This window comes from Melospiza georgiana, chromosome 21 (genome assembly GCF_028018845.1).
Source record: "Melospiza georgiana isolate bMelGeo1 chromosome 21, bMelGeo1.pri, whole genome shotgun sequence".
NCBI lineage: Eukaryota > Metazoa > Chordata > Aves > Passeriformes > Passerellidae > Melospiza > Melospiza georgiana.
Genome location: NC_080450.1, coordinates 11850457 through 11877580, shown reverse-complemented (window position 1 = coordinate 11877580; position 27124 = coordinate 11850457). Strand labels below are relative to the sequence as shown.

The window sequence follows — 27124 nt, the reverse complement described above, 5'->3', positions numbered from 1 at the left end:
ATACCTACACAGCTTTGCATTAAGTAATCTTCAGCACTTGAATCAAATAACAGTGCTTTTTACTCGCTACAGTACCTGCGAATAATATACTAAAAATATTTGTAGCACCTTCTGGACACAGTCATCAAATATTTTAGCAATCCTCTGAGGATTCCCGTTCCTTTACATCATGTGCTCTTTGCATTTTTCTAAAGTCTTTCAAAATGAGAACGAGAAAAAAGAAAATGGAGAAAATATGAAGAAAAGTAATAGAAAGTATTATGTTCAACTTGGAGATTATCTCTGGGAGGGAAGCATCCCCTCTTGGAAAACTTCATGAAATCTATGAAATTTTGCAGAATTGAACATCTTAGGTGAAGCATTTTAGGAAAATAAGTGCCAAAGAAATCTTTGTTTTGGCTGAACAACCAATGAGATTTAAAATATCTGTAATTGTCATCTCAATGGTTGAACACCAAAATATGTTATCCATAAGCTGAGATTGTTTTGAATGCACAGGAGTGGATTTAAGAGTGTGTGGTACTTGATTTCAGGATATGGGAAATCATGTGTCTGTAATAAGGAAAAAAATTCAACATCGTGTTTTGTATATCATAAAAATATCATGTTTTCTTGAAGAAATGAGCTTTCACAAAAAAGCATGGTGAATTCAATCACTTTTCCCTTCTGCATCATCACGAAACATTATTGTTAGAATCCTGAATCTTGTATATTTGTCTGGTGCTGTTTTACTCTTCTTTTTAGTTCACTTTTCAACTTGAATGGTAGTGCACATAAGTTTCATTTATTTTTAGTATTTTATCACTCTAAAAATCTGTTCTCTTCTCCTTCCTTCCACATTGTGACACTCATCCAACCTAAACCTTGCTCTTGCGGGATTTTTTATTTGATTTGGATTTGAAAAGCTGGAGTCCTAAATATTATTTTGGGTAACTGGATGACATAAAAAGCATAACTTATTAAGCACTTCCTTTCCTTAAATTGTTACACTAATATATAGGATTTAATGTGTTTTTTCCTGTGTATTTTTTCCATTGGTTGTAAATTTAAGCATTAGTATGTGATACAGACTCCATTTCCTCAAACTTTTATGGGTTTAATTACATTTGGGCTTAATTTGGTTAGAAAACCCCTGGTCTCCTCACTTGTGGAAACAGAGGATAATCAATTTTTCGCAGTTTCTGCTCCTTGTCCAAACTGTCGTGATACACAAGGAGAGTTCTTAAAATCCCTCTGAACCTTTAACCTGTGCTTTTGAGTGTCTTCATTGTAGCAGAGGATAGGGGCAGAGACCTGGCAGTGTGTGACCAGAGCATGAGGTGCATGTGGCTGAGAGTAGCTGGTCCCCAAATTTTTCAGAAGATGATTTGCTTTATTTGGGAATGGCAGGGGAAGGGCTGCTGCAACTTGGGTGAGGCTGTGGGATTGGGACGGGCAAATGCAGTACTCCCCTTGAAAAGCTGAATTCAATTGTGTTTGTTTGATTTGGTTTTTTACTTAAGTTCTGTTCCAGTCCATTATGTGAATCTGAAAGGCTTTATATTTTTCTATTGGTGTTGCTCAGATCCCGAGCTATCTATGAAAAGTCATGGATTCTTGAAGTTGTTTTGGATATTAGATTTCAGGCAGTAAGCTGCTGGCTGCTGCTGATATTTCTGTTGGCTGTTTTGAGTTTGTATTTTAACTTTTATACATGGTATTAAATAAAAAGTGCCTGTGCCTCATTTTGATGCACTAAAAAGCTCAACAGGTGACCCCAAGATCTCAACCATGCCAGTGGCATCAGGACTGGTGCATCCCTTCCTTGGGCAGGTCCCACTGCTAATGGAACAACCTTCCCCTGCCCTCCCTCTTCTTTTCACATTATTCTGGAAGATTGCAACATACAACTGACTCTTTCAAAACACAGAACCTGTTCTAATACCACGTCATAGAATTTCACAGGGATTTTTTCTTCTTCTTCTTTTCCTCCTTTTTTTGAGAAACAGGCATCAAGTAGTACACAGGCCACCTAAAATACTGGGAAAATACTCAGCATCCTATTCATTATGCATGGCAAGTGTCCTTCATGCTGTGGGACACATCAGCAATTTCAGACCTTTCAGCAGCTCCTCCTGTGGTCCCAGTCCTGCCCGTCTGTCACGCAGGCTGCCAAGGTTGCCCCATCCCTCTATCATTTGATATGGGCTGAGAATGACAGGCAGGGGAGCGAGGGCGGCTGCAGGCGGGCGGTGGGACTGAATACAGCTGCCGAAAGCTGTCAGCATCTTGCCAGCGCATCCCCTAAATGAAGATCTTCCATTCTCTGTGGCTACAGACTTTTCCAAACCCACTAGGTGCTTTTCTTGAACAGAAGTTGCTGTTTGTAGGGATGAAAAGCATGGCAGAGATTTTCCCTTTTGTGCCTTTAGCATCTTAGCTGTCTCATCCCTGCACACCCTGGCATTGTTCAAAGCCACCTTTGTGTGTCCCTTTACATCATGTTACCACAGTTTGCTTTTCTGTTGTTTATTTCATGCCATCTCTTACATTCTGGAAAGCTTCCCCAGTGCTGTTTGACAGCCATATCCTTTCTCTTTTCCCCCATCTCCCCTCATCTTCTCAAAGTACAATTTCAAGTGAGCTGTAACATTCCCCCATATCCTGCTCCCATTTTGGCGTATCCTATTTTGCCTGTTTGGGCAAAGCCCTCCTCCTCCTTTTTAATAACAAGCAGAATGCTGTCAATTACAAACCTTTCCATGTTGCCAAGAATCACAGGATTACTTTATAAACCGCTCTGTCAAAAAATAAAAATTAAAAAAGTGGTTTGTGTTGATGTAGCATTAGAAATATATATTATTATTTACGTCATAATCCAAGGCAGTAGTAGCTGGCTCCCAGTGTGCAGTTTCCTTTTAAGCTTATGATATAGACGTAGGACTTTTGAGTTGGAAAAAAAGCTTTAGGAAAGGCGCCCAAAATACCCAGCCTATGTGGTGTGCTGGAAGTGTTAATGGGGCACCCCCTAACAGCTTGGCAGGGTGAAACCCACCCTCACATACCCATAGAAAGAAATATCTCGTCCCAAAACATTTATTCATTAAACTGTGTTTATCCTGCCTCCCCTACTCACCCTGCAGACTAAGCTACTACACAAGTAGTCCTATTTTTAATAGGAACATTCATAAATAAATTAGCCTCAGGGGAGGCCAGCAAGAGGTTACATCTGCGGTTATAGATGGAACAGCTCCGCAAGGCCAGGATTATATTATTTACTGCTTGGTTCTGTATTTCTGCTTACTGCTTTGAAGTGCACAAAAGTCACAACGACTTCAGCATTGAGGGTGGCTTGTTTTGCAGCTGGAAATCCTGATTTAAAATTACATCAGTACAAGTCCTGCATTTTGCTGGAAAATGGGCACTTGGTTGAGCCTTTTTCTTCCCTGGGTGCCCCAAGGAGGCAATGCATGTGCTGATGATAAACCCAACAGGTGCCAGGGTTGGTGGGTACTGCAGCCAGTTGGCTTTGTGCCGGCAGCGCACAGTGGCTATATTGTGTCTCTAGGTTTTTGTGTGCTTCCATGTCCTTGTGAGGGATGGTATAACCCAGTTGAAATACATACTTAAACTCCTGAGGGATTAAGTGTGTTTCCTTTGCTTTACAGTTCAGAATTTTACAGTTTCTTTGTTTGGGGGTTCTCAGATTGCTTAATGATTTTTTTCCTCCCGGTTTTGCCCAGATGTGTATAATAGCAGTATTTGAACCTTACTAGGTTTGCCAATTTTATTACTCAACATATGGTATATCCCTTTATTTTTGTCTAGTATATCATTCTTCTGCCGAGAAATCCCTTGGTACAGGCTTTTTCCTCACTATTCTTCAATGGTTCAGTTTGCGACTTGTCTGTACTCCAAAATTCAGCTTTTTGCTAGTTATTCAGGGAGACAAAATGTCAGATGTTTTGCTTCTGTCTGAAAAGTATTGTTTAAGCTGTCACTTACTAGAAACACTGCGGTCACTTATTGTTAAAAAAGCCCTTTTTCCCACCTCCCTGGGAAGCTGTTGCTCTCTGATAGAGCAGCACCAGGAGAAGGCCTGAGATGGTGTGAGTGCTGCGGTGCTGCAGCAGCCCAGGAGCACAGGTTGCATCCCAAGCCCACGAGTGGCTCCTCTGTGGGTCTGCTGTTGGCTGTGCTGGAGAGCCCAAACTTCCTGCTGGGGAGGATGAGCCCACAGGGGTCTGCTCAGCCAAGGCTGCTGCTGTTCCAGATGCACCATCAGCCCCAGCCTGGATTCCTGCAGAGGTTTGGGAAATCAATGGTTATTTCCACTTCCAAAGTGTTCCCAAGCCCAGACTCTTATCTGTTCTTCTCTTGGCCTTATGGGGAAGTTAGAAATGCAACTGACATGGGCAAGCTGGTTTCCCATGGTACAAAGATACATTCATTGCTCTGAGCATTGTATCTGTACTTATGAGCACATTATAGTCCATCCAAATCCCTGCATCTGTGGCTCATCCTTACATATTTATTCTGTATTTATAGTCACCAGGATTTACAGAGAATGTGAGCAGGGGTTGTTTTCCTAGTAGGCTTGGGAGCAGATTCTTTTGCAATTTACATCTCTATAACTCAATTAAATGGCATTAGGATATTCTTACATTAGCTGAGTTCTCCTCCCGGAGTCAAAGTATAATTCCTAATAATGATTTTTAAAAAAATGTTATTAGTGTTTTCTTCTGAGCAGTTTCTTAAGCTTTTCTTCCTTTATAGCAAAGTCTGTGTGTAAGAGACTTCAGACTATTTTGTTTGAGAATCAGAGACTCAGAATAATTTGTGGTCTGCTGAAACTATCCCCAATATCCTATTTGCATAGCTCTTGTATAAGCTTCCCAATTCAGTTGTAAAGGCACAGATCACTTGAATTCTAGAATTTGTTTCCTGTGCAATAGAAATAACAGGTGGCTTTCTCTTGGCAAATTGTTAAAGTTTGTATCTGAGTTTGAAAATTATAAATTGCTGTCTGGTGCTAATTGCTAACTGCCAGTCGTAGTAGTAGTAGTAGTAGTAGTAGTAGTAGTAGTAGTAGTAGTAGTAGTAATAATAGCAACTGCTCAAGTAATCTTCCATATAATGAGAAATAAATATTATTTCCTTAAGTTATGCCTGATATTCACAGTGGACTGGTATATGCCTTTTGAGAAAAGGAATAAAATTCTGCAGCTACCAAATACATCAGTCATGTATCAGACAGGAAGAACCAGTTAGAAAAATCCTTTTCTTTTCAATTTCTTTAAAGAACAAGCAGAATAAGTTGTGTTTTGTCATTAGATGATATAATTTTCAAAGCACTAATAATATCTGGCCTTCCCTTGTCTGGAACTCAACTGTTGACTTCCCAATAAGTCCAGTTATTTGGAAGCTGATGCCCAAAGCACTGAGCTGTCATTCCAGCATAATTAATTCCTAACCTTTCACCATGATTAGGTTGGCTGAGCTTTTGGTTGCTGTACTGGGGTTATCCTGCTGGTGATACCTACTGAGACATCTGCTGGCTCTTTCTGCAGTTATTCTCACAGCAGACACTCGGGGTTAGGTTTTTTGCCAGACTTTTCTTTCCTACAGGCATTCAAATTAGTAACTGTGAATGAGGGTGAATACTGAAGACGAGATGAGACATAGAGATAAGTGGTAGGGAGCTGGACAGCTCTTTTTTTAAGCCATATTTCAGGGCAGTGTGTTGTTAAGGCAGACAACTGGAGTCCGGAGTGTATTTTAAAATCAAATAAGTCTTTCACAAAGACACCAAGCTGGGGCAGTGTGACCGTGAAATATGGGGTTTGTAGGAGTGATAAGTAAGAAGGATCAGGATCAACCATTTCCTTCACTAAAACCTTACATTGAAATTTCTCCTTAAGCTTCTTTCTCAATGTTCCTGCCATCCTGAGGAGTTTTGTTTTGCCATTAGAAAGACACCCAGCCTGTGTTGCAGTTTCACCAGGCACTGTGCTGCTGGAGCTGGACAGAGCTGCTGGCACCTCCTGCTGCTCCCACCAGGAATTCCTTGGCATCTCCAGTGTGCGTGGGCTGAGGATGGGATTGAACCTCTGTTGCAGCTGAAGCAGCACGGCGTGAATAGCACACAGGATACACTTTTGCTCCAATGATTAAACACGATTAAAAAATCTTTTAATATGTGTTCTGTTTTTAATGTGTCGTTTAGAAGTCCTCCTGCCCAGCTCTCTGAGTGGGGAAGGTTTTTCCAGCTCAGATTCTTGGGAAGGCTCATCTTCAGGGCTGGTACAAGTGCCAGCAAACCCTTGGGAAATCCCACAGCTCCTTGCTGTCTATTGCCACTCAACTTGTGTTTTAAATGACTTAAAACAAAAAACCTCAACCTATTAGCTCTTAAAACTTTATCTATTCAGAAGTGCTTCTATTTAGTATAATTATACATCTCATACTATTATATTTTTAATTAGCAGTATTAGGGGCTGCATTTGGTGGAGACCTGTTTTGGGTTTCAGTTGTCTGAATACTGGGGGTTTGTGTGTTGTGGCTAAATTACAGCCTATATGAGTGATGGTAGTGCTGCCCTCTCCTAGGAGACATTAAATTCCCACCTGGATACAAGGTTGGTAGAACATAATTTGTCTCTGATAAATGTTCAAGGCCAGGCTGAGGGGAGCTCTGGGCAGCCTGGTCTAGTGGAAGGTGTTGGCATGAGATGATTTTTAAGTTTCCTTCTAACCCAAACCATTCTGGGATTCTGCAATTACTAATAATGCTTAGATCTCCCATGCCCTATGGCAAGTTCAGAAGGATTGATTTCCTCTCCTCAATATACGTTTGGATGAGGGTTTCTTCTAGTGTCGAGGGTTTTTTTAACTTTATACATATTTCGTTGTGATGACTGACTGACTGTTAACTTGTATAATTTGTAAAAATTTCTGAAGAATATCCAAGAAGATCATCCTCTCTTCACAATATGATTTTTATGGTGAGACAACATGCTGGGAGCCTGGAGTAATCCTGACCAACACTGTCCCTATCTCTTCTGGTTTTACAGCAGGCATTGCAAAGTGCTCAGTGGATTTCTATCTCCCCAAATCCAACTTGCCTTCTGATTTTCAGTAAATCTCACAGCCACTGTAGTCCCCCAAAGGTTGCTCAGTAACTTGCAAGGTCCTGGAAGTGCCTTTGAATTTTGCTGTAATTCGGGGAGCCATTAGCAGCTTGCTTTTTATTTACTAATACCACTCTATTTACATATACTTGTGTGGCTGTGCATTAAAATACATGTCTTTCCAAACAATGACAAACCAGGAAAATAATTGAGAGCTAGATTCTTGAAACTTTCGAGCTTGGGAGGCATAAGGATTTTTTCCAGCCACAGGCAGAATTGGTTTAAGGCACTGGGTTAATTTAGATTGCGAGGTGATGCTTGAACTCAATGAGTTCTGCATTTAAATAGGTAAGTGTAGGAATGAAAAAATAAGAACATGAAATGACTTCTTCAGGATCACTCTGTGGGTATTAACACGTGACCTGCGTTAAAAGCCAGGTTTTTGCTTTTTAGTTCAGAGTTTTATCTACTCTTGGATCAAGCCTGAAGGTTTCTCAGGCAGAAGGAATAGAAAAGGAAAAAAAAAATCTCCTTTTCTTAGAGCATGACTGTGCAGTACTGCGAAAAAGGCAAATGCAATCTTGACTCAAGCAAGGCATTTCTATGGAGGCTTGGAACCATTCATGCCATTAGCAGATAGCCATCTGTAAAACTGCACTATTCTGGTCTCCCATATGAAAGAAAAATTAATTCAGAGGGGACAGGTGCTGAAAAGTACTTGCTGGGATGTGGTGAGAACAAGGAGACAGAATAGGCGGCTGAAAGAGCTCGGCTTGTGTGGCCTGGCAGGACTAAAGCTGTTCTGGATCTGACTGCTCCATAAATATATCCAGGGGTATGTACTAGGAGGAAAAGGACCTTGCTATGGATGGAGAGCGGTGTTGGCAAAAGAATTTGTGGGTTGAAATTGGCTGTGTGTAAATTTAAGCTGGAAATGGGATGTTGGTTTCCAGTTATCATAAACTTCTCTAGCTATTTATGAACCAGATCTCTTCTGCATCACGTAGTTCCCTGTGTTCCAGAGGCAGCGCAGCCCCATCCCCTCATTTAGCACTTTGTTCGCCTCCACAGCAGGGTGGAGTACCTGCTCAAGCTTTACACTTAGCTGTTTAAAAAAAAACCAGCTCCCATAAAAGTGTAGATTATTGTCTTGAATTTGATGAAATTACCAAAAAAAGTATGAAAGTTGTTTAATAGGTCCATTATTTGCCTGTTTATTCCTCTAATAAGGACTCATTCCATTTGGAAATCTAGTTTCTGGGGATTTTTTTGCCTATGAGAGGCCCTAGACTGAATTTAAAATGTGATCTATTTGCATCATGCAGAGCAATAGCTATTCCAAACAGCTAAAATCTGTCATGTTTCTTCAGTCCAAAGAGCTGATGCACCTGCCTGGACCAAGAGAATTAACTAGATAAAAACTGGGAGCTTGGGGAAGCTTCCCTTGAGCCCCTTTCTTGCGCTTCAGGTGTAGGGGTTTGCACATCTTGCAGATCATCACAAGAGCTGTGTGTGAGGAGCCCTGCTCCCTGCAGAGCTCGGAGCCACCGTCCCGTCCATCCCCAGGCTGTCCTGGTGCCTCCTCCACAGGCGCCACGGCTGCTGCTCGCAGAGACCCCAGTGACTGATGGTGCCACCTAATTTTAAATTGCAATTGAAGCCCTATTAGTCTGTGATTGCTAATCAGAATGAAAGTTGGCTTTTGTTGGCTTTTATTACTCATTCCACTTTGTCCATATTAGTTACAGACATAATGTGATTTCTGCTCTGCTTTGCTGATGCATAACATTCCCAAGGGGTCCCCTTCACTAAAATCTAGATTTCTCTTTACAGCTTGACAAGTTGCTGTTACAGCCACAGAATGCTTTTCAATACTTTATAGCTCTCAATGCAAAGAAACTTTATGTTGTTTTCATAGGTGAGGGTGACATAAATGTTGAAGTGCCTCCTGTTACTTGATATTTAATTATGAAAGCATCCACTGGAAAAATAGTATGAGCCTGGTGTAATCAGCACTGGGGTAGCCCTGCTAATCTTTTCATTTGGTCTAGACATCAAGGATGCTTTGTACTAGTCTGGCTGTAGCCTGATAATCGAAGACCTTCTGGACTAAATGTTTCGGTACTCTTTATGAAGGGAAAGACTCCTCCATAAAACCCCTTAGGTTTGCCTGTTCCTTGGGCTGATAAATGCCTGTTTGATTAGTTCATGGAAAAGATATTTGGATGAACCTGACCATGGAGGCAGCTTGGCTCTGTGTTAGTGCCTTGATGTCTGGGAGGGCAGCAGCCCCTGGGTGTCAGGACAAGGGTGCTGCTCCTGCTTCTCATGGCTCTTTGAACTCAGATAATTCTGACTAGACAGCATTTCCACGTTACTTAGAAAATATTTTTGTAATTAGTTACATTCCTAAAGAGATCCACAGTTCCTGACAATTGTTTGGAAGTGACAAATGGGTTTCCTTGCTCTTTTCTTCTTTCTGTTAAGTAGCAACAGTTCTTCTTCTTACCTATTTTAAACCAAATCAGAGATTCTAAATAAATACCAAAATAATTGCCAACAGTCTGTTTTCCAAAACCTATCCACATGTCCACATTCTTATGTATCAAAGTCCAGTTTTAATCTGTAACATGGTTTATGTCTGACGTCTGCATCTTTAATTAAGGAGTGGGTGGGAGGGCAACAGCTGGAACCCCCTTCACCTGTAAGATGCATTGGGAAAGTCATTCAGGGTCAAAACAAAGAAATGCTGTCTCAACAGTGGCCAAAACTGAATGCCTGAGGAGGAGTATCATAACAGAAATGAGATCCTGTGTTTCTGATGAGTATTTTAGTTATTTTCATGCAAAAATTTAGATTTTATCTAGCCTGGAACAATTCCAGTACTGTTGAGAGAAAACTTGCTGTCTGAATAAAACCACTGTCTGGTCTGGCACAGTGCTGGGAAGAGCTGGTGTGGCTGCTCCTTGGGGAAGTGGTGATGATGTGAGTGCTGGATGGTGAAACACGATGTGCCTGAGCTCGCCGTGCTGGGCAGGAGCAGGAGCAGCTCCCGGTGTGCTGTGCCAGCTGTGCTGACCTGCCCCCACCAGTCCCTTGTAATCTGATGTTACCCTAGAAATAGATATGTGTGACATTAAGGGAATACAAGCTGGGGATGCATAGTGGAATTACTTTTTGTCCTCTGGATAGGAAGGCAAGGCCTGGCCTGTGGCATTTCTGCAAATCTGTCACCATGGACTGTGCCCAGTGTGGAAACCCAGGCAAGGAAAGAGTTGGAACCCCACAGGGGTGAGATGGAGCTGCATTGTCAACTTTGCTGGTTCATGCTTGGTTTGATTTTGTGCTGCTTTCCTGTAGTGCTGTGGCTTGGTGATGGTGGAAATACCAGTGTTCTGTGTTCAGAGAGTTCTGTGTTCATTTTTCTGTGTTCAGAGAGTTTAAGGGAAGGTGCAGATACACATCTGCACTCCTGGTCCCACTTGCCTTTTTTCCACTCCTAAAAGTGTATCTTCTGTAAAATGCAGATCATAATCTACTTATTTGTGGGGAGGAAAGACAAGAGGATACAGCAAAATTAAATAATGGTGGTTTTTTTGTCTTTGCCTTATTTTGAACAGTGAAGCAGGAGAAACAGCCCTTCTAAAATATGTAGAGATGGTGGGGCTCTGCCGCATGCTTCCCAGAGAGGCTGTGGACTCCCCAGCCCTGGAAGTGTCCAAGGCTGGGTTGGTTGGGGCTTGGAGCCGCCTTGTCTAGAGGTAGGTGTCCCTGCCTATGCTGGGGTGTTAGAACAAGATGGGCTTTAAGGTTCTTTCTAAACCATGCTATGAGTCTGCAATTCTGTATCTGTAAATACGGTTTGTTTTCCAGTCTATAACTTCTTGGAGCAACATTATCTTTCTTTAATCAAAAGCTGTGTTTGCTAAGAACCAAGTGGTGTTGGGCAAGGGGATGGTTGACTAAGGTGAGGTTTGACTGAAGTACCCTGGAATGAGAGGAGAAACACCTCAAGCAAGGGCTCAGAGCTTGCCTTTCTGTGGCATCTCAGTATTTGCAGGTCATCCTGCCTCTCCCTCTCCTCTTTCTCTCCTCTCTTTTCCTCTTCTTCTCTCTTATCAGATCTCAGTGCCAGATTATCTCCCTGCCAGCTTTTAGAAGTTCAGCTTAGTTGTCAGCAGTTTGTCTGCAAATAGGCACAACAGTTCTCCATCAGGGCTGTCTGAGCAAAACATCTGGAAATGTGGGAATTCAAAAGAAATATCGCTGGTGAAACCCAACAGAGAAAACCTGTGCAGGTTTGGAGAGGAAGCTGCCAAGCTATAAATATTTATATACTAAATGCATATGCTGGTGTGTAAATGAAGTGCTTGTAAAGCCTATGAGCAATCTTCTAAACCTGCCTTGGGAATGGTTTAGGTTAGAAAATATATTTTAAACCTTTATTTGTATGAGCATATGTTTAGACAGACACTGCCAAGGAGTGTAACAGCAGTGAGTGCCCCGCGTTCCCCTGGGACAAGACACATGGTGCAAAGTCCTTTTTCCTCATGGCAGTTTTTGCTTTTGCTGGTCCTGGGATCACAATTGGAGCTATTTTGTAATTTCTGATTGTATTTCAAAACTGGAATTTTTTTACATAGTGAAAGTGAGTTTACCCCAACTTTTCAGACAAGCACCTAAGGATAGAGCTAATAAAAAAATCGTATTTACTAAATCACACGATCCTGTCAGTTGTTTTCATGATTTAAATGATTTGTAAAATGCACTTAGATGTCTTTCTAATTTTAATACTTCAGTTAAGTAAGTAGGTGGGCTTAGCATGACCTTCTGCAGCAGTTTTGGTAGTATAAATATCTGTGTCCAGATATTTATGATTTTCAATGATTATTTTAATTTTTTCCCCAGTATAACATACAGATATAGTAACCATGTGCTTTGATCATTTTATTTCATGCTTCCTTGATAAATCATAGTTCATAAGGAGCATTACTGAATGTTGCAACTCATTTCACCACTTCATATTTAATGATTATCATGTAAGAGCATCTTGGGACTTGTCTACACAGGAACTACAACGTAATTAAATGGGGGAATACATTTAAGGACTTGCCTACATAGAGAAATTAATTTGAATTTTAATATGATGTGAATTTTTAAGCATATTGTTTTTTTCTTGGGATGCGTTTTATGGGTATTTTTATTTTGGAGTATTTCTTGTTACAAGCTTGTTTTGGAATTGCAAAGCTAGTGTTTCTCACACACTTTCCTCACTGAAGAACTTGAAATCTGGTCAAAAGTAGATGTTTCACCATGTATTTTTGGTCATAGAAGTATGGCAATATTTATTTGAGTTTCAGTTTGTAATGTTGGTGGTTTTTTTTTTTTAATTTTGAGAGTTTCCATTGGAGCAAACAATTTGATTTTGCAGTTCTTTTTTCAGAGGACCTAATAGCTTTTTATATTTTGATTTTTGTAAATTTTCCTTTTTCATAGGTGTATATATGTGTTGAGTGGCACCACATATGGATCTGAGCTTGGGGATAAGCAAATTAAATTCTTTGTTTTATTGTCTACTTGCCAGTGATCAGTGTAACCTTGATGCTGGACTTCCAGTACTTTGTTTTCTTCTTCTTATGCACAATCTCAGGATGGTTTGGGTTGGAATGCACCATAAAGCTCATCCAGTTTTACCCCCTGCCATGGTGGGGGACACCTCCGCCTATCCCAGGTTGCTCCAAGCCCCATCCAACCTGGCCTTGGACACTTTCAGGGATGGGGTAGCTACAGCTTCTCTGGGCACCCTGTGCCAGGGCCTGCTCACCCTCACAGAGAAGGATTTTTTCCTCATATCCCAGGTGAGCCTGCCCTCTGGCAGTGGGGAGACATTTCCCCTGTCCTGTCACTCCATGTGCTGGGATGAAGTCCCTGTCTTTCCTTATGGATGTATCCTTACTTGCCTAAATAAAAAGTCTGATCCACGGTGAGCTACTATAATGCACGTCCATTACCACAAAAAGATTTTTCATGATTCTGGGTTTAGTTTCATGGAGAGTGAACACAATGGCCAAAACTCCCATGGTGCAGTCTGGCTTTAATGCCTTGCACTAAGTGGCTCAGTAGAGTGTCCTGCTGAATCCAGAAGATTTTTTTCTTGTGGTTGGACAAAGCACTAGTCCCAACCATTCAGCTTTAGCAAGACCTGTGTAGTCAAAGCTTCCACGTGCCTGTGGTGGCACCAACAGGAAGGAGTTGGAAATACTCCCCCCAGAAGCTCTTGGATGGATGGATACTGGCACCCAGGGGAAATCAGGCCACTGAGGTGCAAGGTTGGTTGGATTTTTTCCCAATAGATACTCAGAAAACTTCATATTGGGCTAACACTTAGCAAACAAAGGTGACATTTGAGGCACCTGGAAGACAAACCTGACAGGAGTGGCATTTCCGTGTCAATATTAAAAACTGCTGGGAGATCACTGCTCTGGTAATATCCATGGCATGAGCTTCAGGAGCTTGAGCCCTTTGGCTGGGCAGGGAGTTCCTGCTTTAATAACCTTTTTCTTGTGTGCAGTTTTGGACACTTGCTTTGATGTGGAAAAGTGCTGCTGTAACAGCACTCGTGAGCAAGAAGCTGCAGTGAGGCTGAAGAGAGCAAAAGCTACCCCTGGTTCATGTGGAAAGCACTAATTTATTCCAACATATTGATGCTTATGCAGTCCTTAGAACAAGTCTTGCTTATATGTCATTGTGTTTCTTATTATGCTTATATTTCAAGAATGGCCTTCTAAGATAGAGTTATCCTGTTTTGTCCATATCTTTGACTGCCTTTTGGCAAAAATCCTTGTGTTGCCAGAAGTCAGATTAAAACTAATGATGTTTAAATTTGTAAGGCTTTTGAAAGGATCACTGGCACAAAATAAATAAATTTACGCAAGTGAATAGGTCATTATACCTTAAAAAGAGGGGAGGTAATTTGATTTGGTTTCTTAATTGGTTTCCAAGCTAAAATTAATAGTGTGTGGAATCTCTCTTAGTAACATGACTCAGAACTATTTATTTTTCAACTCCTCTTTTCAGATTGATAAGTATGTTATCTTAGCATTTGAGAGATGCAAGCAGTACTGGAATGACAAACATTTCTCGACAGCTTTAGAAAGATGGATGATGTGATGACCCTGCAACAGGTTTGGGTGTTTGTGCTTTCCAGTGGATCATTGTGAGACTCTTGCTTCACTTTCGTTCTTAATGAGGGGGGAAGGAAAGGTGAGATCTAATTATGGGTTTAAGATGTCTTTTGTAATCTGACTTCTCAGTGTACATATTTATCATCCAGCCCTCAACAGAAGAGCATAGTGATGGTCATCCCCAGTTCATGGTCCCAGCTGGTGAATTTTGCTTTTAGAAAAGAAGATAGTTACTAGATTTTACTGCAAAGCTGGTGCTAAGTGATTAGCTACACCTTGGATAATTGTTATTGTATTGTTATTACATTGTTACTTTATTTGGCAGTTCTACACGTTCTGCATAAAATCATTACCAAAACTAACCTATTATAGGTAAAATCCTTAGGCTTGACCAGGATCTTTATATCTCTTCCATGTCTTATGATCTGCAGAGTTGTGATAGCCTTATGAGGAGAGAGAATGCCTTGAAAATACAATGCGTGGTCTGCCACATCAAATATCTGTGAAATTATGAGAGAAAAAATACATTATTCATATATTGATAGCTTTCTGGTAAGTTCTATATAGATGGAAGAGAGTGATTTCCTTTAATTTGCTTTATTGCCAATATTTAAAACTAAATGAAACTACTGTCATACAAATTAAATTACAACATTGCACTCATCAATGTGCCTGTGATATTCTCCCCTAACAATTGAAACTCTTCAGTGTATTACAAACTGGTCTCCTTTTGGATCTGGGAGCACACAGTGGAGGGAAGCAGTGAGGCCAGTGCAGTGTAAATCCTGAAATGCCCCTCAGAGTTTCTTTGCTCTCTTTTTAGATCAGAGAGCAGATCAGATTTAGAGCAACAGGAGAAAGTTTGGTTTAAATTTTGTTGTAAACTCTCTCCTATAGGCTTAATCGATTCCATAAGTGTGCTGTATATAAAAATGTGACTTGAAGTTCTCCTTGATATCATCTCCTAATATTTAAAAGTAGTAATTACTGGGGAATTATTTTATTAGTAGGTTTGAGCTGTGGGTAAGTGGAGCAGGTCAGCTCTGTGACATTTGGACAATGTTGGCATGCTGCATTGCTCAGGCACATCAGTAAAGGCCCGTGCTACTTCACACCCTGGTTCACATTTAAACTTTTTTACTGATTCTGTTGCAGCATTCCTTCATTTCACCCACTGTGGGGTTTGTGGCTTTGAGGTTTTTAATATTTTGGCCAGAAGGAGCTGTAGATTTTAATTTTGCTAAATATGGCGAGGCCAAAGCAAATTCTCTTTCACTGATGCCAGGAACTTCAAGTATAAAAATTAATTTATTTCTGAAATGAAAAGATATTTTGAACAAGCAGTTTATGTATTTGCATCTACTGAAATAACCTCTGCCTCACCAAAAGCAGGCAAGCCTGCTGCTGTGTGTACAATGCTACTTTTGTCTGTCTTGTAAGAGGAAAAGTCTCACTAATAGGATGTGTCAGCCATGAGCAGTTAAAACGGACACATCTCCGTGTCATATAAGAGAGAAGTTTATGGATTAATATTCAGGTTCCTGACAGGAAGCACATTGTGATGGATTAGTATTCTTATCATTTAAGTGACAATTTTTAAAAAGCTACTTAAAATGACCTGGATCTGGGACACGTGGGTTGGAGCCAGGAGATATGTGGAAGTGATTTCAATCTCACCTTCCTATTTCCCTGCTCTAATCTCCTGGGCAAGAGCAGAGCCCAGTGTCGCTGCTTGATTTTATAGCTCTCTGGTAGTCACAGGGGGCTGAAAGCAGCCGATACTGATGGTCTGGAGGACTCTTGAGTGATCTGCTCCTTCTGCATCTGCCCTCCCTAAATCCAGGAGCTCAGGATCCTGCTGTAGTTACTAGCAGAAATAAAGTCTTTGCAGCTCCTGTCTCTGTTCTCACTCCTCTGGAGGAGATTTGTGTCTCCTGGTTAACTCGGGATCTCCTGCTTGACTTAAGCACTGCATTGAGCAGCAGAAATACTTCCCCAGGAGTTCCTCAGTAACAACTTTATTCCACCACAGGAATTTGTCTAAGCCATCTTCAGTATCAGATTTTATCTGCAGTGTTGCTCAAAGCAGCTGCACTGTGTCCAGAGGACCTGGCCTGGTGTATTTTAGGACATATAGTAACTTAAACCAGATACTGACCTTGTGCAGTACCTATCTTCAGCAAAGAGATTGTTATTTGAAGTTTTGTTTGTTTTTTAAATTATATGTTGCACTCATGGCATGCAGATATTGTGACTAATATGATTTAATGCAAAAGAATCTCTTGAAGAAAATGTCTTTGCAAAGTGATTCAGGGGGATATTTTGGTAAGGCATAAAGTTGGGTTTTTTTTTTTTACCCTAATAATGGTTCTTAAAGTACATAGTAATAAAATAGTTCCTGAAGACAGCATGTTACAGATGTCACATGCTTCTGACATCTATTTATTGATAATAATTCTTTATTAAAAACTTGCAAGGGTAGGCAACAGATGTGGGGTGATCAGAGCTCGGTTGTGGAAGTGTTTGTGGGGAGGTGAAGTTTTCCATTTTATTCCAGGGCAGCACAACACAGATAAATGTTGAAACCCATTTTTTAGCACTCTGCATTTTAAGTTGAAAAGGGAGAGCCCGACAGCAACAAAATCCGAAATGATGGAAAGATATTCAGTGCAGTGTGTCCTGCACTTAGGAATTGCCTCCTTTGATCAAGAAGGCGAAAAGCATTGGTAGGCAAGTGTCCTCCTGGAAGAGGGGCTCAAGAAATGCTTGGAGAAAGGAGCTTTGTTTGTTTGTTTGTGTGCTAAATAAAAAGGACTTAATGGTGGTAAATGTATAATGTTATTAGGCTTTAGCAGCTGGCCAGAAAGCAGTATTCCTTCTCATGGAGGTTATTTCTCCAGTGTGGATCACATGAGGTGAAGCTTGTCTGTGTATCCAGCTTTCATTTCCCCTGAAGCCATGGCTGACGTCCGTGAGGCCTTGGGAATACACTAGTTAGGTGGCTCACAAAGTCAGCATTTTTGGAGATGGAGCAGCTTATAAAGGCCTGCTTTTATTTTTAATATTTCATTTTTGTTATGCTATCTTCCTAGCAAAATACGATTTTAATGAGAAGAGCCAGGCTCATCGGTGGTCACCTGACCTCCTTCTCATTTACTAAACCAGGAGATTCATGTCTTTTCTCCCATTTCAAGCTTTGGACATCAGGTGCATTGAAAAAATTAGGTTAAATGAGCTAATTTCTCATGCACTGGTACTAGAAAACTTGATTCGAAGATGAAGACAAGAAAAAATTTTTATGTGGAGTAAAGCAGATAAAGAATTTTGGTACAAATGCCACATTATTTACATAATTAATGTTAATTTCTAGCTCCTTGCAGTAGGCTTGCACAGCAGGCCCGGGGTCTTTCCTTCTATCCTCACTGCTCTTGCTCCAGTGAGTGCTACAAGCACATCCACACCTGCAGAGCCCCTGGTTTATGCAGCTGGGCTTCCCTGGTTACCAGCAGTGTATTTCAGGATGTGTCCATCATCCTCTCCTCTGTCCTGACCCCTCGTCACTGTGAGAAGCCCCACAGGTGCAGCAGTGTTAGGAGCACGTTGCTGTGACACTCCACATTATCACTGCCCTGTAATGGCACTTGTGGTATCAGCAAAGGATGCTGTTTGGCCAAAGTGCTGAGGAAGAGGCCCAAGCTGCAAGAGCTCAGTGACTACTTGTTTTTTTGGTTGGAGCCACTAAAAGGATTTGGATGAGCTGAAAACAAACATGTAGCGCTGTGTCAGGCATGCGGCAGCTCCAGCCGCTGTTGCCAGTTAAGGGTACTGAAATACTAAATGCCACGTAAAGCCTTAAATGCCCAATTCTGGATACAGTGTCTCTGGGAATCCTTGGAAAGCCACACTTGAGAGTGGTCAAGAGAATAACAGCATCACCTCTTGAGCACTCAAAAGCAGAGCTGGCATGACAGGTTGTTAGTCCAACAGGTCAGACAGATGTATACCACTAAGTCTGCCTTCTCCATCCTGAAAAATTTCAAAAGTCACAAGTATCAACATTTTCTTAGCAATTTCCTCCTGTTGTATTCCCTGTACAGAGCAATGGGCTTTTAAATGCTAGATAATAATAGGAATGTGTCTTTTGTGTGGAGAAAAAAATAAAAAAGAAGCTGTGTCAGATCGTTTATGTGGCAGACCTTTCCAGTTTTGTGGGACATGACAGTCTGGGGTTTAGCTGCCCTCCTCTGTGAGTAAGATTGCTCAGGCTTGCATTGATCTCGTTTTTAATTAGAAACCTCTTTGAGATGGAAAATATCACAGCAGATCTATAGTAAGACAGGGAACTTCACTGCCAGAGGGTTTTCAGATACAGCCTTAAAAAAAAAAAAAAAAAAAAAAAAAAAAAAAAAAAAAAAAAAGGTATTTCTAATCCTTAAAATATTTGCCTTGCTTTATTTTCATATCTTGAAGACAAACAGGTGCTGTGTGCCCTTTATGATTCTCAAATATACAATCTCCAAGCCAGCAGTCTCCAAAGCCTTCCCTTGTTTGTACAATTAGGGTGGGATTTTCAGAATCACTCAGTGTTAGTCTGTCTCTGCTCTCATTGAAGTCAAACTGCCATTGACTTTAGTGAGAATCGTGTTAGATCAGCATGAGTGCTTTTGAAAATCCTTCCCTCCACTTTTATTTTAGTCACATCTGTGTACAATTAAGTAAAAAGACTTTTGTAATATGCTTTAATTATTCTTTGTTGTTTTCATATAAAAGTGATTTAAAAGAAACCAGAAGGAAACCTATAATAATCTTGACTTTGATCTTATTTACCATGATCTTATTTACCATGAATTATATGTTATGTTTTTCTTCTCCATTTATGTAATTATATATTACTTTATGACAATGTAAGATAAATCACTGAAAACATGAGGAATAGAAATAATTAGGTAATACAGAGAGGAAGAATAGTCTCAGAGGAAAGTACTTGACGCTTCGTGGTCTGGTGGGTTTCCAGTGTTGCTTGAAGCTACTTTCTTTTGGCTGAATGGGAAAAGCAGGAGACTTCATGTGAACGGCTGCTGCTGAAACCTGATGAATTTGGAGGCTGCATGGCCAGCTGGGAGGAGTGACTTTCTGGATGTCACCTTACCAGGAAACTGCAGGTTATTGCCCAGGTGTGCACAGCCTGCTCTGCCACTGTGCTTTCCACACAGTTTTGGTCCACCTGCTCCTCCTTGATTCATGCACCTTTTTGGTTTCCAGCATGTGTTTCAGTGTTGTTTCTGGTTAACTGTTTGCTCTTGGGAAATACCAAAGAAAACCATAGAAAATCAGAGCTTTCTGTAGCTCAGGGGAATTGGGAGAACACAGAAAGACCTAATTCAACAAGATCAATATTTGCAAGATTTGCCCTGTACAGCCTGGCTTCTACCTCTGGCTGTAGATATTCATTGAAGTGCTCTAGAGGGGCATCCAGCTGTAGTGGTTTGTATTTGCATCGTATTACTGTTTGCTTGGGTCCATAGCAAGAGTTTTTGGCTGAGGAGGAGCTTTGGCCATCACCTAAAGCTCATCTCCACCTCCCCATGTGGTACAAATCAGGGGGGATTTTGGAGACCATCAGGAGGAGGTGACTGCTTCACTCATTAGTGCTGAAAATTTACCTGAACTGCCCTTCTGGGAGGCTTTGAAGAGAAATATGTAGATCCAGAGGGCAATTCTGTTGGCAAAGAACACATGGAAGCCTCCTTGGGTTCAGGGGTGGATTTGCAGTGGGAGAACCTCAGAGTTACATTGAATTAAATTGTCTTCTAATAGCAAGGTTCCATTCCATCTTTAGACTCCTGGGATTGTCAGTTCTGCTGTAAATATGTGTTTAGCATTAGAGTAAAATGTTATGTCAGTACATGGCATGCTGGTTGCCTGTTTCAGCTGCTGCTGTTTCCACCACATGTCATTGATTAGAGCTGGGCCAGCGGCCAGGCTGGTCCTTGATACACTCGAAATCCAAAGTAGTCTATGAAAGATGCTTATTAGCTGAAGTGTGGCAGATCTGTTTGATAAACTCTACGGCATATTGTTCGTCTTAGTGCGCTCTGTTGGTGTTTTCATGTGAACAGGAGTAAAGGTGTTGGACTGTTGTAGTTCAGTAGATGTGATCTCTCTTGCAGAACCATGCATGGCAAGTGCAGCACGTGCTCAGGGCTCCACTGGCCTAATTAACTGGAAATTGTCAGGCCACTCTCTGGGAAACTAAATTAGTGGTCTTGGTGTTCAACACCCAGAGGGAGATTCCCCAGGGAATGGTGACAGCCCAAAGCTGCCATAGCTCAAGGACTGCTAGGACAACAGTCTCAGGCACAGAGATGGGTTCTTGGGATGTCTGTGCAGAGGCAGCAGTTGGGCTTGATAATCGTTGTGGGTCCCTTCCCACTCAGGAAGGAGCAGAGGCAGAGGCACTGGACACACTGTCCTCTTTCACTATCAATAGTCCTGAAAGTGCCACCATCATGTAATCTGCAGCTGCAAGGTGTTGTTACAGAAATCTTGGCATAGTCTTAATAAAATTATTAGTCTGTGAGCCCTCTGGAAGGTCTGAGTGCTCAGCCACCCTCTGCAGGCACTGCTGGTTCCAGCAGGTAGTTTGAAATTAGGCATTCTTCAACATTTCACATATAAACAAAGTGGAAACCAGTCTAAAGAAGCTGAAGGACAGAAAGGCCATGGGAGTAAACAGCTCTGAGCAGTAATGTGACAGCTATGCTAGAAATTGCAGGATGCTTAAGATATAATTACTCTATATTAATGAGATGAGATCTGCACAAAAAGCATGATGAACCTGCCAGAGAAATAAACCACAGAGTACTGGCTAGCCTGATTTTTTTTTTTTTTTTTTTTTGCCATTGTCATGTTTTAAATGTTATGCATGCTGATTAAAATTTAGGTTAGGTTCTTGAGAGCTGTTGCCAAGTTATGTCACTCAGGGCTTTTTAGATGCTGTAGATTTAACCCTCAGTCTGCCCTTTTGGTGGCCAGTTTCCCAGATACTGAGGGCAGATAATATTCTGCCATGTCCAGCTGAACTGGTGCATTCAGACTTCCTGAGGAAAAAGCCTCTTGTGTGCTTCTAAAGTATTTATTTATCTAGGCTTCATCTTACTGAATTTACTGTTTGCTGAAACAGGCAGGACTCTGTTGGCCTGACATGAGATAATAAGTTTGACTTCACTCTTTCATTCTTATGGAATGATATTTGAGATGCATGGCTTTTTTCATTTTTTCAAGAATATCAGGGGAAAATAATTTCAAATGGAGAGAGAATTTTGCTGAACGTCTGGGAGCAAAATGAGGAAAGTTTGATAAATGACATTTTGCTGACATGGAATAGCAGCTAGCTCAGTGAAGGAATCTAGGGCATTGCAAGTAAAAGGATTTTTTTAAGTTTAGTTCCATTGGAAGTATAGCGTCATGCTGTATACATGTGCTTGACAGTAACAGATTATTCAAATAGTCAGATTTAAAAAAGCAAAAAACTTCAGTCTGAAGTCATGCAGTAGTCTTAATTTCAGGAGCAGCCGTGTCTGTATACAATAGACATAGACATTTTTTGACTACTTAAGTCAGCAGAGGAAATTCTTGTTCAAAATTTATATTCTGTTCAGAGGTTGATTGCTGTATTAAATATATGGAAATATTTGATACACTAAGCATGGCATCATCAGCTTATATTGATAACCCAACTGCATAAGTTTAAATTCTTACAGGTCTTGACTATTCAGCTGTTCTTCATTTTAGCCATTTTGTGTCTGAGACACATTGAGTTTAAAACTTGTACGTTATTTTGATTTTTTCCATTGCACACAGACACCTTTATGTATAAGTTTAAATACTGTCAAATAAGCATAAAGCTCTTCACCTGCACTGTTTTAAAATGGAAGTAACTCAAGGCAGTCAGACCTTTGCAAGTAGAAATAAAACCTGTGACTTACAAAAAAAAGTAATCGTAGCCCAGATATTTTCTGGTGAACAGACTTTAGCCCTACAGAGGTTTTTTTTCCCCTTGTATTGCTCTACCAGTCTGATGTCAAATGTCTTTTTTTTCCTCCATTTACCATAATTGCCTCTGAAATACAACAATGAAACAAACCATTAGCAAAACACTGAGCTGTCAGAAGCGATCACTTGTTTCAGATCCAAGTGAGGTGCTTTACTTGATCCGAAGAAACTTGTGTCTGTATCCTATAAAGGTTCTTTGTGAAACATCCAACACTTCCAGGTTAGTGTTGAAGTTGAGACCTGACCTGTCCTCCGGCATGAGTTTTCCCATAGGCCATGTTTGAAGTCAATTTGAGTTGTGACATTAGATAACACTGTATCGTGTGTTCACTCTCTCCTGCTCCAACTGGAGGCTCAGAGCAGTTCCAGTAGCGTTTTACAAGAGTTGATTGATTTTGGGGTGGGTTATAGGTACTGGCAAGGTAGGTGATACTGGAAAAACCTTACTATTTGTCTTTTAAAGACCTGAAGGTCTTCAAAGAACATTTGCAAGGACAATTTGTATTAATATAGAACTGTGATCTATATCATCATTTTCTGGGGAAAATGAGTCTCAGGGGGGGACCTTCTGGCTTTGCACAACTCCCTGACAGGAGGGTGCAGCCAGGTGGGGATTTGGCTCTGCTCTCAGGGAACAGGAACAGGGTGAGAGGAAATGGCCTCAACTGGTGCCGAGGGAGGTTCCAGTTGGGCATTAGGGAAAATGTCTTCATTGAAAGGCTTGTCAGGCTTTGAAAAGGGCTGCCCAGGGAAGGTGGTGGAGTCACCATAACTGTAAGTGTTCAGGAAACCTGTGGATGTGACATTTGAGAATGTGGTTTAATGGTGAACATAGTGGTGGTGCTGGTTGGACTGGATGATCCTAAAGATCTTTTCCAACCATAATGATTCCGTGATTTTCATGTGTGTATGCAAATGTATATCTAAAAGATGTGTCAGACCTGTTGAGAAAAGAACTTGGAATCAAACCATACTTCAAATGATGAACTTTTGGGTGCAAACTATTTTTGTCCTCTGGGTGATTTTCTTTCTAAGGGGGTGCCAGAAGAATCAATGAGAGCTCCATAAAACCCATTTACTCTTTTCCTTGTATCCTTGAACCTTCAAAAGGAGAAACTAAAGCACCTGCAGATGCAGACAGGACATTCCATGTGTGGCATGTTTTCCGGTATCCTTTCATTCTGATTCTTCCTTTCTTTTTTTAATTACAGTTTTTTGAGGTTCCATTTGACTCAAATATGAACAGGACTAAAAACAGACCACTGGTGCGAGGACAGATCAGGTAAGGCAATGCACACCTGCTCTGGCTAAGAAAGAATGAACCTTTTATCTATTTCCAAGTTTCTCTCCCTCTTCAGATGACGAAAAGTAACACTTTGAGACAGAACATTTAAGAGAAATGCAATTCTTTGTTCCTTGCTGTTTCTTCATGTTTATAACTTCTGTGTGAGCAGTTTGGGCACTCACAGCTGTAAAATACTGAATTTCTCAATACTGTAGAATTTCCCTTCATATTACATATTTCTTCGTGTGTAATGACTCTGTGTATGGTGTGGCAGCATGCAGTTATGTTCCACTGAACTTTTGTTTTGTAATAATAAATCCTAAAATTTTCCCATCTAAGAACAAACACAAAAATGTGTGTTGCTTCTACATCTTTTGTTGGTTGAAAACTCATTGTGGCATCTTAGGAAATTGGTTTAAAATTTTGTTATCATAAAGTTTATCATAATCTACAAGTAAATTCCTCCCCCCACCAAAAAAAGTCCTTCATTAGCATAGGAATTTCCTTTTAAAAAGTCCTCAATTCCCTCTGTTTTCTGGATAATGTATCAGTTTAGTTTCTCAAAGGCTGTTTGGCAACTAAAAAAGCAAAGTGAAAAAGAACATCAATAAAAATCCTCTAACTTATTTGCAAACTAAAACTGAAGGCCCAATTCATAAATGATTCAACAAACAATTTTAGTATTACATTTCCATGATTTGTGCCAAAGAGTATTTATAACAAAATTATGTTTTCCCTTAGGCTTCTGTGAACAGTTGGTCCCATTTATTTCTGTGTTTTATCCATCACCTTTGGAGGACTGAAAAAAAACATGATAGATGAAACTACAAGAAAATTGAGACAAAATACTCAAGTGAACCTCGGGGGTAAATTCACTCTTGTGGTAAATAGTTAGAGCGCTTCAATAAACTTGTTCTGATTTGTTCTCAAAGGTGGTGCTAATTGCAGATTTCCAAGTTAATTTAATTTAAAAAATATTTTAAGGACCACTGCAGTGAGGGCATCTTTTGGATATACAGTAAGCCAGGCTTAATTGTGTGGTTCAGGGGACTTGCACTTCTGCCTCCCTTGCATGTGGTCCTTACATTCTGGGAGAAGAAACACTTACTAGGAGGAAAAATGATGGGGAGATTTTCTTTTTATTATTGTTATTTTATTTTTATCATGGTCTGCTAGCATGGCTTGCAGTGCTTCTGGAGTCAAAAATATAACTCAGAAACTTTCTGTCAACTTCTGATTCAGAGAACACAATTTATTTTATGTTTCCAGTGTCCATAAGTGAACTTCACTGTCATCTGAGTGCACCGCAAATTGGCAAAACCGTATTTCATGGATTTTCTTACTTCCCCCCCTTTCATATTTGCTTTCACCACAAAATGGTAATGTTGGGGACATTGGGCAATCACTCATCAATCTATCTACCTGCCTGTCAACAGCTAATTTAAAGTTCTTTAGTGTCACTTCCCTTGAGTGATGCTGCTCTTGCTCCCTGCAGACTGTGGAGTACTCAGACCTTGACTGGGGTTATTTCTTCTGTAGTGTGTCAGAGGAGAATAAACCAGTGCACGTAATCTAACCTTGTTGTATTTTGCCACATATTTCTTGCTGTTCCTTGAACTCTTACCTTCCTGGCTGATAAAATAAAACCTGTAAATGGTTATGCTAAAACCAGTCAAAACCAGACAATAGAGGGATGGACATATAGTACATAAGAGACCAGTGTCTTGGCTCTGGGAAATAATTCAGAGAGTTTGGGGAGTTCTTGCCCAAAATTTGTCTGACATTTCAGTGCTGACATTTTCTTCTCTTTAGCTGCTTCATTTCATGAAACATTTACTGCTTTTTAAATTCTGCTGTGTTACAACATCTGTGCTATCCAGTGCAAACAAGACATAATTTTCTAATCCATCTTCATTTGTACTCTTTGTAAATATATTCTCTTTTTTCCTTGCTTTCCTTGCTTTTTATTTATTTGGCATAGTTGTTGTTACAGAACTGGACAGTATGGGTAGTAATTTTTGCCCTGAGCTTAAGATCCCTTTTTAAGAGAGAAGGCTGTTAACTCTCGGTCATGTTGGCTCTGCACCTCCTTGGAGAGGCTTTCAGTGGTGGCTTTGATGTGACTCCTGCCCACTGAAAACTGCACTGAGGACACTGAGAGTTTTTCTAGAGCTTGTGTCATCACAAAGAGAATTCTTACATGCTTTGTATGTACTACAGTCACACTGGTAGCCCCAGTGAGGTTCTTGGAATTACTGAGTCATGCAGTCCCTGGATGAGCTGGTGTCTCCATTTTAAGTGAGACAGTTCACAGAAGTGGCTCATTAGGAAAGTTTAAGCTTTTGTAGAGAAACTATTCCCATGTGTTCTGCTTTGTGGCCTCCACAAAGGACTTGCAGCTTCAGCCCCCAATTTGTTCAGGGTTAGGACCAGCTGTCCATTCTAAGTGATCTTGCTTCCAACAACATCTCTCCCCTTCCCTTCTGCCAGCAGCCTTCAGTTTGAGAAAACACAAGTCCCTCTCAGGGGTTAATTTCTTTGCATACACATTCATGTGGTTCCCAAACCCCCACATGTCACCCTTTTCTGTGAATTGCTGAGGACTGGAAATTTCCTTTGGCATTGATGAGGAACATCAGTCAGTAGCTTTCAGAAAAAGGCTCTGTGGCCCAGGCTGCACTTTGAGGTGTGGACATCTGGCTGGAGACAGTATTGTTCTCTTACTGGTGATGTTCAAGAAGTGTCTCAGTTGGGCAGCTTTGGCCTGTCCATCATTCCCTGTGAGCCAGGAGCCAGTTTTGCAAAGATCTCTGGAAGGATGAGGCTTTTCCTCCATCCTTTGTGAAGTCTCTGTATTGCATCATCTTGATGGCCAAGAATAACTTAGTGGCTCAGTGTGCCCTTGCTTTATATTTTATATGTTCGGGTTGGACAATTTATAAAGGCAATGGCACAGATGGTTTCTGCAGAGCTGGGGCTGCTGAATGTAGGGATAAGAACACATTTACCTTATTTGCCAGTCCCCTACTCTGGTGCCTCCAGGGAATCTTCTGACACTGTTGGGAGATCTGTGGCAAACAACACAGATAGTTTATTGACTCCTTGCTTTACAATGTTCTGTTTAATTTGTAAGACTCTGAAAAAAATGTTCCCTTTGAGCCATGAGATGTAACCATCCTTATTCTCTATTCAGAGAGTAATCAGAGACATCCTGTTGCAAAACCAACAAGAGTAGCCCCAAACACAGTGTGCCACTGAGTGCCATCCATCATCCTGCCTGCCCACATCTTCCTCCCTCCTCTGACCCTTCAAGTCTTGTTTGGAAATGCGAACAGCTTGAAATGTTCTTTATACTTGGACTGCAGTGTTAACCTCATTGAGCATATTTGTGTTCTGCATTATAATAACAGCTGATACTGTTTCCTTCTATGAATTTATTCTGTGTCATTGACGAGGAAAAATTTCACATGGCAGCAGCTTTTCATGATTTCC

The 27124-nt window shown here is 40.8% G+C and overlaps 1 protein-coding gene across 3 annotated transcripts in view; it reads left to right on the top strand.

Annotated features, from left to right (window-relative positions):
• Positions 1-27124, top strand: part of LOC131092141 (protoheme IX farnesyltransferase, mitochondrial) — a 95849-nt gene that overhangs the window by 38866 nt on the left and 29859 nt on the right. For all 3 annotated transcript variants that reach the window (XM_058038683.1, XM_058038682.1, XM_058038681.1), the window contains exon 5: positions 23559-23629. In XM_058038683.1, the coding sequence (XP_057894666.1) occupies positions 23559-23629 (71 nt within the window). The remainder of the gene's footprint in view (positions 1-23558; positions 23630-27124) is intronic.